Source organism: Salvia splendens, chromosome 14 (genome assembly GCF_004379255.2).
Source record: "Salvia splendens isolate huo1 chromosome 14, SspV2, whole genome shotgun sequence".
Classification (NCBI taxonomy): Eukaryota; Viridiplantae; Streptophyta; class Magnoliopsida; order Lamiales; family Lamiaceae; genus Salvia; species Salvia splendens.
The window spans coordinates 11,563,945-11,579,731 of NC_056045.1; the positions used below are offsets into that span (position 1 = coordinate 11,563,945).

Genomic DNA, 15,787 nt, shown 5'->3' on the forward strand with positions numbered 1-15,787 from the left:
TTTGAGTGGGAAGCAGTTGATAGGAGAAGATATGAAAACATAGAGGCGAGTCACCTACGCCAAATTCTGCAAAAAGAAAATACGGAAGCCATTCCAAACAAGTTCCCTGAAAGGCACATGCATCTGATCAAGTCGAAGTCTGAAGGACAGCGGATCTGCTAGGAAAGGAGGATTGATCAAAGCAAACAGAGAAGCTGGGAGCAACTTGCCCCTAAAAGGGCAAAGTTCGCAGGAAGGACCAACAGTCTGGAGGAAAGCAAGTTACCCGGAAAGAACGGAATGGAGGCATTTGTAGTGGACGACATTTCACTACCAATGCCTAGCTCACGTCAGTAAACAGGTAGAAGGAGTGATCGTGTATTTATGGATAGTCTGCTTGATCAAGCGACAAATTCTAAATCTCTTAATCTGATCAAGTGACATTCCAAGGAGACCCGGTCAAATCCTTGTTAGTGTAAATAGTTTTTTTTAAGTGTGTCAAGTTTTTCTTAGTTAATAAAAAAAATTGGAAGTGGAGGAAAGGAACTGATCAAGTCGAATTATGTGAGCTGCCATCGGGATTTAATGTTCCACGTGATCAGTGCAAATTGAATTTAATTGGTGGTGCAGTGATTGAGTTGATAAGAGCAGGTGATGATAAGACGTGCGCAGTAATTAGAGAGGTGTCAGGCGGCGCCGACTGTTGAAATGGAAGGACGACCTGGAGAGAGGAAGGAAGCGTATCGGAGAAGCTTTGCCATCTGGAATTATAAAAAGGCGCGCCAGTACGCGAAAAGTTGCAGAGATCTCAATAGGCGGGGATCTCAACAATCGGAGTTTGAGTATAAAAGGGGGTTTTCCGAATCTCACTTTCTATCAACTGCCTTCAGAACCCTTGTGCTATCCTCATCTAATTCTCTCCAAATTCAAGTCACCAGTAAACATAATCAGAAAGAAATGCAGGGCAATCAACTCGAGACCTCCAATACCTCCTCGTTTTCTTCAGGAGCCAGTCTCAACAGTAATAATCAGAGATCCTTTTCACCACCAAGTCCACCAATCACCAAAACACCATTATCGCCCCCTAGATTCATCGTCCCACTCCAATATATGGACCCGGCTGACATAGGGCGTGTGGACTCTGTGCTCGGAAGTTTTCCCATCGGCACTTACCCCGTGGAGATTTACATCGCCCTAAAAGCTCGCCTAAGAATTTCTCGGTCTAAAGACCCTGTTCCGCCACCACCAACAGAAGGGCTGCCTCATCCCAGTGACCTCCTTCTACGACGAAAGGAGGCAGAATTTAACCTCTCATCGACTATAGAGAAAGACTCCATCCCGAGAAGGACGCGCCACCAGACAATGAACCAGCTACTTCTTGAAGCTGAGGGTTCAAGGCAGCAAGCAAGACTGTGGAGAGCAACCGGGTGATAGCAGAGGAAAAGAGCAGAGGAAGGGGGGAAAAAGTCCCAACATCTCTGGTGAGAAAGGAGTGACTGAGTGAATCCAACAGTAGTTTTTAAATTGAGCAATCTTTACAAGCTGACACCTTGATCAAGCAAAGGCGAAAGAGAAGGAACACAAGCTACTGACAAATGGATTGACCTCGACCTCGGGTATGATTGTTGGAAAATTATTCAGTCTAATGCATACATGTGAATACATGTTTTTATCTTAAAGTTTTGTTTTTCTTTTCGTTTTCCTTTACTAGTGAAATAAGTAAACCATGCCTGAAATTTGCCTTATCTTTTTCTTTTATTTTTACTTGAGAACAAGTATGCTTTAAGTGTGAGCAGTTGGATAAGGCTCATTTCATGCATCGGTTTAAGGGTGAAATACATGCTACTTGATCGGTTTATCGCGCAAAACAAGTGTTAAATGTGCAGAAATACCACTTAACCAAGGCAGCAAGGCCGAACTAATCAAGCAAGTACAAAAGGCGATAAAAGGCCAAGAATCGGGGGAGTTGATCAAGGGTGAGTGATCAAGCAGTTAGGTGGGGACCGCTGGCTTCTAGAAGAAGAACACGTGAGGAAATGAGCTGGATATAGCGCACCATTCTGTTATCAAGGACGACGTTCTAGAAGGGGACACGTGCTGGAATATGAGACGCAAGGACGGAACTGAGTCACGAATCTGTTACCAAAAAGCGTCGTCATTCTAGAAGAACAGCACGTAGCAATCAATGAGTCGCTCACTCTCAGAATGAGCGAATATTCCCTGTCAAGATCGTTATCCAACTGGCGGCCGAATCGAGCTTATAAATAGAGGGTGTGCTACCACAAGAAGGCATCGGAGACTTTACTTTCCGTCTAGTTTAGCTTAGCTTAGTTATTTAGCGTAGTTCAGCTCTCTAGCTTAGTTTATTTCAACTCTCTAGCTTAGTTTAGTTCAGTTCTCTAGCTTAGTTAGATAGCTTAGTTTAAAGGGCGACCGAAAGGGAGCGCTGCAGAATACTCATTTCTGTTAGCGTTATCTTAAGTTTCCCGCTGAGATTTTTCTCAGTTTTTACCGCTTTCTTAGATTCCAAAGTGTTAGCTTAGTTTAAATTTCACGTTGTAATCAGCTTTTAGTTTAATCAAAGTTATTTTCACTTTTAATCCGCGCATTTACTTTTCTGTTATTACCTGCAATTCACTTGATCCAGTAGTTAAATTTCCATTGATCAAACTAGCTAGTTTAATTCTGTTTAGATTAAAACCAGTAGTTAAAACTCCCAAGTTAAAGCGTGGCAGCAGCCAACCCCCCTGTTCACTACTCACACACTCGACACACCAACTTCTCTGTGGGATCGACCCCGAACTTGCCGCTTTACTGTTAAAGTTGTGCAAAATTGGGAGTTATAAATTACTTTGGCAAGGCGGAAAGGGCGAGAGCTAGATTGCATTGATTAAGTGGCAACGACATATGCTAACTGATCCAATCGGTTCGGTTATCATTCCATATAACTTGATCCGCATTCTATTCGTGTTTTCGACCTCTTTCCAAGTCCTTCCAATAGTCCCAACAGCTCAGATTTCATTCATATAGTTCACGACCGCATAAATGAACCCAAGCATGATAAGGTATCATCCTTCATAGTTTAGATGAGCATAACACGAACAGATAAGTAAAACACTAACAAGCCCCATGGCTACTTCAGATAGTATGTTAAGCCTCGGATAACACATAGCATGCTCAAACTTATCGGAAGATGCAGATTCAACCATCTCGGTCAAGATATAGTAACTCCAAATCCGTCACCGAGGAAATAAAGCTTCCCCACTAGTAAGCAGTAAAACAGACCATAGAGAAAAGTTTAGGAGAGGGACTTAGCTTCGAGTTGAGTGATACTTGATAGGGGCGGACTACGAAAGCTCTGAAACGGTGACGGTGGCGACGACCCCGTGCTATCCCGAACCAGCAGCACGAATCACGCGGCAACGGTTAGCATAGCCGGTTCCGGCAGCTGTTGTACGAGTGCCGAAGAGGAGATGATGGCGACGGAACTCTCGGCCGGAACCGAGATTCTAGAGGATGGGATGTCCTCATCCCTCTCCCCTACCGAGCGTGACTGCAGCCGACAGCCAAATCGACGGCGGGAGGCGAGCAGCGGAGAAGATGGGCCGGCTCCGGCAATCTGGCCGCGACGAGATGCGCGACGGCCGGTGTAGCGAGAAAGGGGATGACGTACGAATTAAGAAGTCGTCTACCTAGGGTTTGTTCTCCCAAATTTTTGAGATGGAACCGATCGAATCGGAGGTAGAAGAGGCGAGAGAGAGAAGTGAACGGAGGTGGAGAGGAGAGCTGGAGCGGCGACGCTGGTAAGGATCTCCGGCGAGCGAGAAGCAGAAGAGAATGGAAGGGGAGGAAACTAGGGTTTTCTCAATTTGGGGAAAATTGTGAAGAGGAAATGAGAGAGAGAGGTCGACAGATTAGGGTAGTAATTGGGCCATGCCCAGTTATTTTCTTTGGGCCTCAACAGTTCAAAAAAAAGAGAAAGGAGAAGGCTGGGCCTTTTTGCTAAAAAGAAAAAAAATACATTCTAGGCAGGAATAATTAATTCCTAACTGGGCCTGAGAATTTATTTACTGGGACCATTATTTCGGTTGAAGCCATTATCTTAGATTATTTCAAAAGTAACGGAAATGATTTCCCTAAGCCACGGAAGAAGAGAAATTATTAAGCCGTGTTGAAATAGCACCCAGTAAATAAATAAATGAGAATTTCATTAGTCACAGAAAGTATTTCAAAATACTTAAGGAAAAATAATCCGGGAATATAGCATACCCGAGCAGTTCGGCAAGACTCCGAATAAATTAAATCGTTGATTTAATTACAGATTTAAGACTTCTAAATTTAGAAAGAAGGAAGTAAAACAATAAGCACATGCTTAGGCATGCATACATGCAAGATAAATAGTTGCTTAAAGCCTAGTTTAAGTATATTACTTGTTATAAAGGAACGTCGTCGCACGACGAGTAATTTCAAGTCAGGAAGCGTCGGTTTGAAGGAGTTAGGCAAACGAGGTGGGCTTCTTTTCCTTCAGAACGTGTATTATGTGAAAATGTGAATGTTTTTGAATGAGTTGTCATGCCCAGTTTTGATTTATGATTGCCTATCTGTTGGATATGCCCAACCAGTTAAATCGAATTCGGGTCCTAGTAGGGCCGCAAACCCTACTCGGACTAGTGTACACATAGGGACTGTGTGCTAGCGCAAGCGTTGGCCGGTCCAGTGACCGTCGTGGAATGTGGCCACCGTGGAATGTGGCCACATTCCCGGTTCACACAGATCAGATATGGTATTTCATGAGAATTTTATATGACTGCGGTCTACTTTCAGAAAGAAATAAACAGTTTTAGTGACCGAGAATTATTTTTAGAAAAACCCTGTGTTCACTCAAGTTTGGCTGACAACTAAAAGAGAAATGTTTTCGGCATGAGCCCACTGAGTATATCAAGTACTTAGCCCTGTATATTGTTTTCCATAATGTGAAGGTTGATCGGTCGATGCAGAGGAGGTGTTGGGACAGAAATTTAAATAAGTAGGAAGATAGCTGATGTAGTATATCTTCATACATATTGCACCGTCTTGGTACTCTTCCGCTGCGAGAATCTAGACTTTGTTTTTAGAAAAGACAATGCCCAGAAATTGCTCTGATTCAGTATGGTTGTACTCTTTATCGCATTTAGACAATGCTTCTCTTGAATTGATTACCCATTTTCTATGATGAATTTGAGACCATTTAGTAAGTTAGTCGCGAAATAGCTACACTTTCTTTGACTAGGGAGTTGTGGTCGTGACATAAACTAAATAAATATAAGCAAAACAAGACATGTTCAATCTAAGAAAAACTAGATAAAACTTGAAAGAATTAATGGTGTTCATTGTTCTTTCTTGATCTCCCTTGAATTCTCTGCTCCTTGTAGTAGATGGAAGAACTATGGAGAAATTTGTGTGTAAGGTAGGAGATGGAACGAAGGCTCTAAGATTGATGAATAATATGAATTAGGTTATGGTATAGGCTTGAAAAAGGTTTGGAGAAGGTTATATTCATCCTATAAGGAATGGAAAGATTTTGCTTCACAAGGTAATATTTTCTTCCTTGAATTCCTACCTAAATTCCCGCCAACTTTGATTGTATTGCACGACATTCGTAGAATGGCCATAACTTGAAGCTCTTTTAAAGACAAAGAGAATAGTATATAGTATACCTTGATTGGACTTCAGAATATCTGGAAAAATGGGATTCAAGTCGGCCCGTGCGCGAACAATCTCAGTGGGCTGATGGACAGTTTCTGACCTCTCGGGACACATCTCAGCGGCTGCTGGCTAGGGTCCAGCGGACCGCTGGAATGGCTTCTTCTCTAGTTTCTAGAATTCAACCTTTTTCTGTCATTTTTAGGCTTTATTTTGCAGAATTCTCACAAAACACGTTAAAATATCAAAATAGATAAAATATGCAAATAATGGACATGTAGCAATTTTGACACTCAAAACGGACTAAATAAAGCCCTTAAAATAGTGCAAAATTTGAGCGTATAACATATCTCATGCTATAAGTGTTACCAGCTGGTACATGTCTGATTTGGGCAAGGGGCACTGGAGTGCTCTTAAGTGAATTCTCAAGATATTGAAGGGTTCCGGAGATTGTGGTATCTTGTTCAAGAGATGTATTCAAGAAAGTCAAGAAGCACTTGTGGGATATTGTGATGCAAACCATGCTACTTTGGACAATATAAAGTTTTAGTCTGGCTATTTATTCACTTTGTTTGGATACGTTGTAAGTTGGAAGTCTAGTCTACAAAGTCTTGTGGCTCTCTCAACAATTGAGGCGGAATACATGGCTCTTCCTGCGGGTGTGAAGGAGAGCTTTTGGATACAAGGAGTGTCTGTTGATTTTGGTATAAGTCAGAAAACAGTGTTTGTGTTTTGTGATATCGACGTGAAGCTTCATTTTATCAGAGATGGGGTTGAAAAAGTGAGAGTTGAAGTAGTCAAAATTGATACCTTGCTCAATCTGGCTGATATGCTTACAAAGGCTATTGGGAGAGATAAGTTTAAGCATTGTAAAGAGTTAGTGTTTGTGTGTAGTAAGAGTTGATCAGGACATTCAAGGTGGAGTATTATGAAGATTGAATGCTCCAGCTCATCTGCACCGGATCAGTCCCTTGGTAGCTCGGTGTAGCTGCACCAGGAAACATAGCTGGCTTTTGAAAAGACGGTTACTTCGGTTACTCAAAGAACCAAACTGTTACAATAGAACTTGTATAAGAGTGTATACTTAAGTTCAAGACAGTTAGTTAGTCAGTTCATTCTCTCTGTCTCTAATTTAATGTGTATATTCATAAATGAGTATAAACATTAAATTAGTCATGTAGAAGCCCAAATTTCTAACAATCTTCCAGTTGGGCAACACATGACACCAAATAAATGTGTACAAACCGAATGAGCGCTCAAATATGCTATCATGCAGTGTATTCCTGAACAATCTTATCATCCACCATATTGACATAGGACTAAAGAGGTAGTCACCATATTTTTTCATGATTATATCCATAAGTAATCACATATGCAAATATAATCAACAACAGATCAATTATGGAGTGTAGCATGGAAATTTCATGCGATGTGATCGATATATCTAATACCAACTGGTCCTCCTAAATCCTTAGTTAGATCAAACCAAAACCGAATTACACAAGTAATAGACAAAATATAATATTTTAATTCTGCAGAGGATAACATGAGTTTATAAATACATGTTCAAAACACAATATAGAGCCATAACCAAAACTACTCTCACTATATAGAAGCATCCTCAATGACATAACACTCATTCGAGCTACATTCCCATGAAAGACCGTGGGTGATAGTCTCTTAATAAGCAAATCTCATCAAATTTGTTCCATTAGGCTCTATACATATTTTTCCATTTCAAACCCTTTATTTCACAATTAGGAAGGTCGTGATGTTTTGGAATATAATACTGCAGAGTTATTATCACAACATAACTTAAGCAGTCTTTCAATACCTTACAATATGCAGCTTAGTGACAAAATTTTGCAGTCATATTCAATTACTAGATGTCTAAAACAAGCTACGAATTTTGTTGTCATGACAGAGAGTGCTACAAGTGTCTGCTCAACACTTCTCCATGAAATGGCTCCACAGCCAGCCAACACGCCAATAGACATACGTAACTTAAAATTGATCCTTTACTGTATTGGCATCTAACAAAATCAGAATTAGAATGCCTAAAATCTCTCCAAATGATCTGATTTTCTATGTGAGTATGTAATGCTTAGTTCTCTGTATATATTTCATAGCCCTTTTTGCTGCTTCCTAATGAACCATATCGGGTTATTGAGATATCTGCCCAACATATTCAATTAAAACCAAATTGGGTATAATACATACTTGAGCACATGTTAGGCTCCCAATAGCTGAAGCATATGGAACCTTGGGCATTTTCTGAATCTCGAGATTTATCTTAGGGCACTGAATGAGACTAAGTTTGTCTCCCTTAGTCGCAAAGGTATTTCTTTACTTATATTATGCATCTCAAATACTTTAGGCACTTTTTTAGTATATCCAGTATATCCCTTTTGTGATAATCAAAAAATATCTCGAAAGTTATCTCGGTTTATTTCAATTCCAAATACAAAAGAGGCTCCCCTAGATCTTTCATCTAAAAGTTCTTTGAGAGTAAATGTCTTAGTATTGTACAACATTTCCTTATTAATACTGGCAATCAATATGTTATCGACATATAATACCAAGATGATGCATTTGCTCTCACTGAACTTGTGATACACACGACCATCAATAACATTCTTTTCGAATCCAAATGAATGAATTGTTTCATTAAATTTGTGATTTTATTGACGAGACTCTTGCTTGAAGTTGTTGAGGTTGACTTTGAATGATCTCATCGATATGAGGTTGAACGTTTACAACATTACCGTTTTGAGGTTCTTGATTTGCTTCTTCTTCAATTAAAGGAATGGATACCTAACCATAGTCAAAAGTAGTGGTAGGTGTCTATACATACTTCTCCACAAAAGTAATGTCCCTTATTACATTATTCCCCTCAAAGTCAACATCCTCAAGGAATACCACAATTCTCGTCCTTAAATTAGTTCCTTTTGTGGGATTATAAAATTTGAAAACCCCTAGATTTTTCTAGATAACCATAGTGAGAATATATGTTGTAGACTTTAATGCCTTTCCCCCAAAGTGATTGTGACAAGGAGGAATGAAAAAATCATATTCATTCACATATCGTTAAGAGTTATATTTCGTCTTTCAGTTACACTATTCATGCTAGGCGTCCCCAGCATGGTGTACTAAGGGACGATCGCACACTCTTCTAAATAAAAGGCAAAATGTCTTGACATTGTTCACTGAAGCAGCCATTTCTTTTGATAATGTTATTATTCTTATTTGACTATTTAACAAACGCCAAATATATCTATTAATGATAATATTTGAAGCACTATCGAAATATAAAAAGCGATTATAATGCACTCCCTCCATTCAACATTAGTTGGGTCGTATTCTATTTTGGATTGTCCCAAATTAGGTAAGTTATTTCCATTTCTGACAAAACCGGTGTGTGACTAAATATAATTTATTTTTAGGACAAGTACACCATAGTAATAATAAGACACTTGTTCATAGTAACCACGAAACTTTGAGAAAAACGACATTTTCAGAGCTGTCTACCCAACAAAATATTACTGCAAAAAATAAATAAATGTTCATCTCATTGAAAATAGTGATGAGCAACTTTGCACTTAAGACTGAAAACAATAAGAAAAAATCAGAAAAATTACTATATTTAAAATAAAATCTTTATCCTGAAACTTATAATGTTATTTATCGCAAATATACAATCTACATTCTTTAGGAATCAATCTCGTGGCTCACTCATTATAAGTACATAGTTAGAGTTGTCAACTGGGTCGGGCTAGCCCAAGCTCGGCCGAGTTGTCAACTGGGCCGGGCTAGCCCAGGCTCGGCCCACCAGTGAAAAGAAGCGGGCATGGGCTGAGCTCATTAGTTAAGATGGGCTCCTATTGGGCCATTTTGAAAACCCAGGCCCGACCCCGACCCAGGCTCAAGACTATCTGAAGCCCAGCCCAAGCCTAAGCCCATCAGAGGCCCACCTTCTATAATTAGTTTTTTTAATATAATTAGGTATCTAATCACTATTAATAGTATATTTCTCTATTTATGCATGTCATCTTGTGCACGAGACATGCTAATTTTTTTCTATATCATTCCAATTTTTGGATGTCTCCGAATGGACTCAAATAGTAATAGCTTAATATCAACATAAGTTTCCAACTAAATCATGAATGCAACATTCAATCTTGACTACATCTAATTTTTATTTTATTTGATGTTCCGAAGTTTAATTTTAAGAATATTACGTATCAAATATTTGATGAATAATTATAGAATTCTTTAAATTTGTTAGTTAGTTCATATACTTGTAGTTTTAAAAATACAACATCAACCCAAAAATACAACGTCAAGCCATAAGTCATCATCTACTAACAAAACTAACAATATTGGTTATTCCTTTAGTCATATATACTTACTTTTAAATAGAATAAAAAACATCAAAAAATATTGTTAATTCAAAGTTAATCAATGGACATAAATAAATTATTTAAATTTAGATTTAGTTAATGAGATATAAATATAAGTTATATGTTTTATTTTTGTATTATACATTTAGGATATCTTTAAAATATAAAAATAAAAAATTTAAACAAAGCCCGGCCCAGCCCGGGCCCACATGGCAAGTTGGCCTGGGCTGGGCCGAGCTTAGCAAAATTAGAAAAAGCCCGGCCCAGCCCAGCCCGCCTCAGACATGGGCCTGGGCTAGGTTGGGGTTCAATATAAGCGGGCCCGAGCCGGGCTGGGCCAGCCCAGCTCACTTGACAAATTAGTAAGAAGATGTCTGTCTAATCTAGAAAATATATTACTGCTCTAACTAAGATAGTTAAGTGAAGTAAAACGACTTTTCTTATGAATAAAACATTAGACAAACTCAGAAAATAGGAGAATGATTTTTCTCGACTTTTCCTCTGTATCAAACATACACTAAGGAACGTATAACTGGTTTGGTGATTTTCCTCCCTCTTATTTGTATACAAGCTATACTGCCATATGCAAAGTCAGAGAAATGATATGGTACATATCTTGTGTGAGTTCCTTACGTGAGCACCACTCTCGTTTAGACAACTTTTAGCATTGTTCGTTTCGATTTATATATTTAATTTGATTCAAATATATTATAAATTATTGCAATTTTTAATTTCTTAAAATTTATAAAAACCAAAACTCGATTTGCTCGTTTTCTCCATAATTTCAAATAAATTAATAAAATAACAAATCGTGCTTTGATTTTTATGAATTTTGTGTGATTAAAAATTGCAATAACATTTTTTAATGTATTAGAATTAAACTAAATATATAAATCGAAACGAACAACGCTAAACATACATTAAACGAGAGTGGTGCTCACATAAGGAGCCCACATGATCATTCCTTTGCAAAGTTAATGTCTAATGTATTGATAAAATATAAATAAAGAAAGGGAATATGTTTTAATTATAATAAGATTTGACATTATTATTAAGTAAATATGTAACATGCCGACTTTTTCCATCTTTGTGGTTATTCTCGAAATGATATCAAATGTTTAGCCGAAAATTTCAAACTAACTCTGCAAAGCCAAGTCACTACGCATAAATTGGATAAAAGGAGAAAAAAGCCCACTCCTCCAAATCAAAATAACTAAGTATAAATTGGATGAAGGGAGAAAAGCACAATGCCCCAAGATAAAGATGAAATGTTTCAATCTAGGCACATGCTTAGAATTATCAGTGACTAGAGAGGAAAAAAGATGATGAAACAGTCAGCACATTGTATTCGAGAATTATACTGCACATGGGGCTCCTTGTCAAGAAAACATTCTACAGATAGTTACCATACAAAGCAAATGTCATTAGTAAGTTGGAGGTTCCTTGCCAGTTCCTTTCAAGGAACAAAACACATAGATCCATAGACACCATTATGTATTCTCAATCTCCTGGTTAATTTCATCGACGTGATCTCTAAGAATTTTCCACTGCAAGAAGGGATGAACAACAAACACATCTTAAGATAGGGAAAGCATGGAGCATGTGCTTATGAGTGAGTTATAACTGAAACATACCTGGTCCATGGACAATGAGATACCTGTAATCATACATAAAGGAGAGTTACTTACAGCCACCATAAAACAAAACTATACTGTAGTAGTTTCATATCAACAATGTATAAGTTTTACATTATAGGCATCCAGCGGATCACAATACAATACTACAAATTTTTAGCAAACTTTCTCGGTAGTTTAGAAAGACTAGTATGAATATATAAGGTGTAAAGGCGACAGCCGCAAAATCCAAGTGAAGATATCAAAATAACAATGTATCAGAATCCATGTTATGAATTGCGTATGGCAGTGGTTTACTGTGGTTGACTAAAAAACTACCACAAGGATATGGCGGGATATTGCCGCCGCTACATAAAAAAATAAAATAAGACAAAAATTAAGTAAATGATAAAAACATAATATTTCGAATTTTAGAACAATTGAAATATAAAGTCATAACCATTACATAGTATCTCCAATAACTGAAGTTTTAGCTCAATAATTAAAATATAAAACCATCATACATCAATGCTAATTGAGTATAAATTTGAATCCTCCTCAATCAACATCAACAACCTCAACTGCCATCATCATTCTCATTGATATCATCAATATCAGAATGTGTATTTAATGTGTTTGACAAAAGGACCGACTAAATTGTAATGTGCACAAACTGTTAATATAAACGACTGGCCGGATTTATGGAAACGGAAGTCATACGCATCATGCATTCATGAATGTACTGTCGAACTACAAGGGAGATTCATTAACTTAGTCTTCCACGGCACTTTCTGGATTACACGTTCAATTCATAACATAGATAACCACCTTCTCTAATCCAAGTGGTATAAATAATAACTACACATAATAGCATAACTAACTCAACCCACTATTCTAATAACTACCCACAACAACTTCCCCCTACAAAATCCATCTGCACACTTTCTCTGATGGATAATTGGATATTAATAATCCCAATGTCGAAACAGCCTTGTCCTAAGGGAAACGATTAAAACCTAGACACGTTGAGTCTGGAGGTGGCTCATACCCATGCTTGCAGACTTGAGGGAAAGAAACACAAAAGAAGAATTGTCTAGAGGTGGAGACTTGGGCAATGTTGCTGACAACTTCTTTGATGTTCTGGTACTATTCTTGCACTAATAACTTTCAGCCCAAAGTTATCCCCCTTGTGTGTGCGAGATGCTACTAGCTAGTCATAGGAGAGATACTTCAGATATCGAATCACACTTATCTCAAGAATCATCAATCACAAACTGTATACTCCGTTGTCACCTTACCTAAAGGAGCAATTGGCGACAGTGGCTGGACAAGGGCATGATTGTGACAAAGGCACCCAATGAAGGGGCAAAGTAAAGAAGCAAAGCCTAAAAAGAATCATGGTAAACGTGTACTTACACGACCTACAAATAAAAAGAGGGGAAAACACAGACACACATGACACAGCATAAAAAAAACATACATTAAGAGCAAAATAACCAAATTTTTAGAAAGATCAATCTTCTTGGCTCCAACAATAATCTTAAGATATTATCCGATTGTAACAACAAAACTTATAGAACACAGGACAACAAAGAACACTGGTAAAAAGTTTAAGCTAGAAGCCTAAGCTCAACTCCACGTTCACAAGCTTTCCACCACTTCCAAGTCTCTAAAAATGATACACTATATGACACTAAAAGTCTAAAATTGATCAGTCAATGTATCTCATATGTTATCTTTACATCAACATAATGTCTCCTTCACAACTTCCAAGATGGTGATAACAGCACTCATTATCAAATTCGATAGAAACCAAGAATCTAGTAGTCAATGATATAAACAGTCAGAAAACCTAGTTATGAACCACACACCCAAAAACACTAAAGCTTTATGAAGGGGCAGAAACTAATGTATATTATGTAATTGGAGGTAGTTCAACCAAACTCATACACTCAACTTCAAGCACATGTAAACAAGCTATCATCTACACTCACAAGTCACAAAACATAACACCTTGGAGAATGTTGAGTTTGTATGTATAATTTTGTGTTTTCACATAGATACATACAGTTGACATAGCATATTATCAAGCTAAAAGGTCGACAAGAGTTTAAACATAGATTAGAATTGAAAAAGTGGGACCTTTCTTGCCAGGAAATTCCTTGCCGTCTTTGGAATAGAATTCCCTAATGTCAACCACAACCTTTCCCTGCCAGTTCCTCACCGACACTTTCCGATTCTTCGACAACTACATTCCACATAATCAAAATCATGGTTTGAAAAAATAAAGCAAATAATCTTTTACAAAAATCAATTATACCTCACATACTACAATTTGATCAGGGTCATCTGAATCATTGTCGGGCTTCGAAATCTTCTTTGGAGGCTCGTCGCCTTCGGAGAGCGCGCCTTCCTCCTCCCTCTTCTTGCCCTTGTTCGACATTTCCACCTATTTCAACACTATCACACAAAAACATCCACGCGAGCCACCTTAGTTGAAAGTGAGAATTATTATTGTGAGAGAAGAGTGAATGAAGAGAGAGCTAACCACGGAAGTTGGATGATTTTGGGGAAAGATGTGGAATGCGTTAGGGTTTTATTAAAATCTATATATATAAATAATCACATCATTAAAATCAGCACCATTTATGTGAAGAGAGAAATTATGCAAATCCAGGGATAGGTAGCTACTCAGCGAGTGGAGGTCGGCCCGACGGAGAGATCAGCTTCTGGAAGGGAGAGGTATGAATCTGTTAGATGCCTTTTATGTAATCCAACTAAAAAGAATCAAACTTTCAATCATCCAACTAAAACAAATCAAACTTACAGAAATTGAGGACGAAGAGCTTACTGGAGGCTGATAAATCAGGCAGACGGTAAGAAAATCCGGCGAGGAAGCTTGGTGGAGCGGCGAGGCAACACGGCGGAGCAGTGAGGAAGGAGGATCGACGGGGCAAGGCGCCAGTAGCGGCGGCCAGGTAGGCTGGAGGGCGTGGTGGCGTGGGAAGGCTAATTCCGCCGATTGAGAGGGGGCGGAGGCGCCAGAGGGAGAGGGAGAGAGGCGGCTTTTTGTCACGTAGGTTTTGTAGGGAGTATTACTTGTTAGTTTATGTAGAAGTATTTATTTCACAGCATCCGCAATGGTAAATAGGTCAGCATAGGCAAGTCACAACTCCTCATGCCGCATCATCATCAATTAAAAACTCCTCTTGTTACATCATCAGGACAAACAACTGGACAAACAATAGGCTAGCCATAGGCTAGCCACAATAAACAAAATTATAAAAATAAATAATTAACAATCACACAAAATACGGAATTAAATTTACGACACATATACAGAAAAATTAAATAATAATATTAAAATTAAAAATACATTAATTAAAAAAATTACATTAATTTAAAAAAAAAACTCCTCTTCCACACACGAGCCCCCCATCCGCCTCACTCCTCGCCGTCCGGGACCCCAAATCTGCGGCATCTGAGCCCGCGTCTGCGCCCCTCAACTGTGCCGCGGCGGCATCCAAATCGACCTGCATACTCACAAGCATTGAGTGAAGAAAACTCTTCTCCTCGGGGTCAGTTGCCGCCTTCCAGTCAGCTAATATCTTGTAGATCTAAGCCCGCGTTTGTTGACGCGCGAAAAAGACGAGCTCGACTGTCGACTTGCCAACAGGGGGATGCCGACTGGACCTCCCCTGGCGAGCCTGTTGCGCCAGCCTTTGACCAACCGGGCGAGTGCGGCGAGTAAACGCGGGAGGGGACGGGAACTCCTGAACATCCTCGGGGAGGTCGTGGGAACCGCCGCTGCTGCCGCCGCTGTAATCACCGGTATAGTTCAGTCGCTGCTTCTTCGGCCGGCCAGCATCGACACATGCCCGAAACTTCTCGAAGTCCATCACCACCTCATAGCAGTTCCAGTAGCTGAATTCCTTATAAAGCCTGGGCACGGGGAAGGCTTTCTCCGCTATCCTCCTGCAGTCCTCATCAGTTTGGCCACTGGTCTGCATGCGGAGGGCGTTGGTGTACAAGCCCAAAAATCGGGAGACCCCAGCCCTGATTCGGTCCCACCCCTTCCGGCACTCCTCCCCACTGCGTGGCCTCCTCTCCGGG

General features: G+C 39.2%; 1 protein-coding gene, 1 long non-coding RNA gene and 1 other non-coding gene across 9 annotated transcripts; all 3 read right to left on the bottom strand.

Annotated features, from left to right (window-relative positions):
* Positions 1-9,674: 9,674 nt before the first annotated feature.
* Positions 9,675-9,775, bottom strand: LOC121766211. The gene has a single exon (XR_006042942.1). It is a non-coding gene; the product is annotated as a U6 spliceosomal RNA (small nuclear RNA).
* Positions 9,776-11,384: 1,609 nt separating this feature from the next.
* LOC121765557 (RNA polymerase II transcriptional coactivator KIWI-like) lies at positions 11,385-14,769 on the bottom strand. 7 transcript variants are annotated; one of them, XM_042161759.1, is made up of 7 exons: positions 14,526-14,769; positions 14,366-14,403; positions 14,223-14,280; positions 13,995-14,134; positions 13,817-13,922; positions 11,696-11,718; positions 11,385-11,608 (listed from the first exon to the last, which is right to left on the bottom strand). In XM_042161759.1, exons 4-7 carry the CDS (start codon positions 14,115-14,117, stop codon positions 11,552-11,554), a joined length of 309 nt encoding a protein of 102 aa, XP_042017693.1. In that variant the 5' UTR covers positions 14,118-14,134; positions 14,223-14,280; positions 14,366-14,403; positions 14,526-14,769; the 3' UTR covers positions 11,385-11,551. The 7 variants fall into 7 exon arrangements, with proteins under 7 accessions (XP_042017693.1, XP_042017692.1, XP_042017690.1 ...); XM_042161758.1 differs by having other exon boundaries at positions 14,502-14,769; XM_042161756.1 differs by lacking the exon at positions 14,223-14,280 and having other exon boundaries at positions 13,995-14,123; positions 14,318-14,403.
* On the bottom strand, positions 12,373-13,808 carry LOC121765558. The gene is made up of 2 exons (XR_006042845.1): positions 12,973-13,808; positions 12,373-12,884 (listed from the first exon to the last, which is right to left on the bottom strand). It is a non-coding gene; the product is annotated as an uncharacterized LOC121765558 (long non-coding RNA).
* Positions 14,770-15,787: the final 1,018 nt, after the last annotated feature.

Excerpts from the sequence above, each read along its gene's own strand:
- LOC121765557 (XM_042161756.1), bottom strand. Across the intron at positions 11,719-13,816 it reads GGAATTTCCTGGCAAGAAAG|GTATCTCATTGTCCATGGAC; the intron begins GTCCCACTTTTT and ends GTATGATTACAG. Across the intron at positions 11,609-11,695 it reads TCTCATTGTCCATGGACCAG|TGGAAAATTCTTAGAGATCA; the intron begins GTATGTTTCAGT and ends CCCTTCTTGCAG.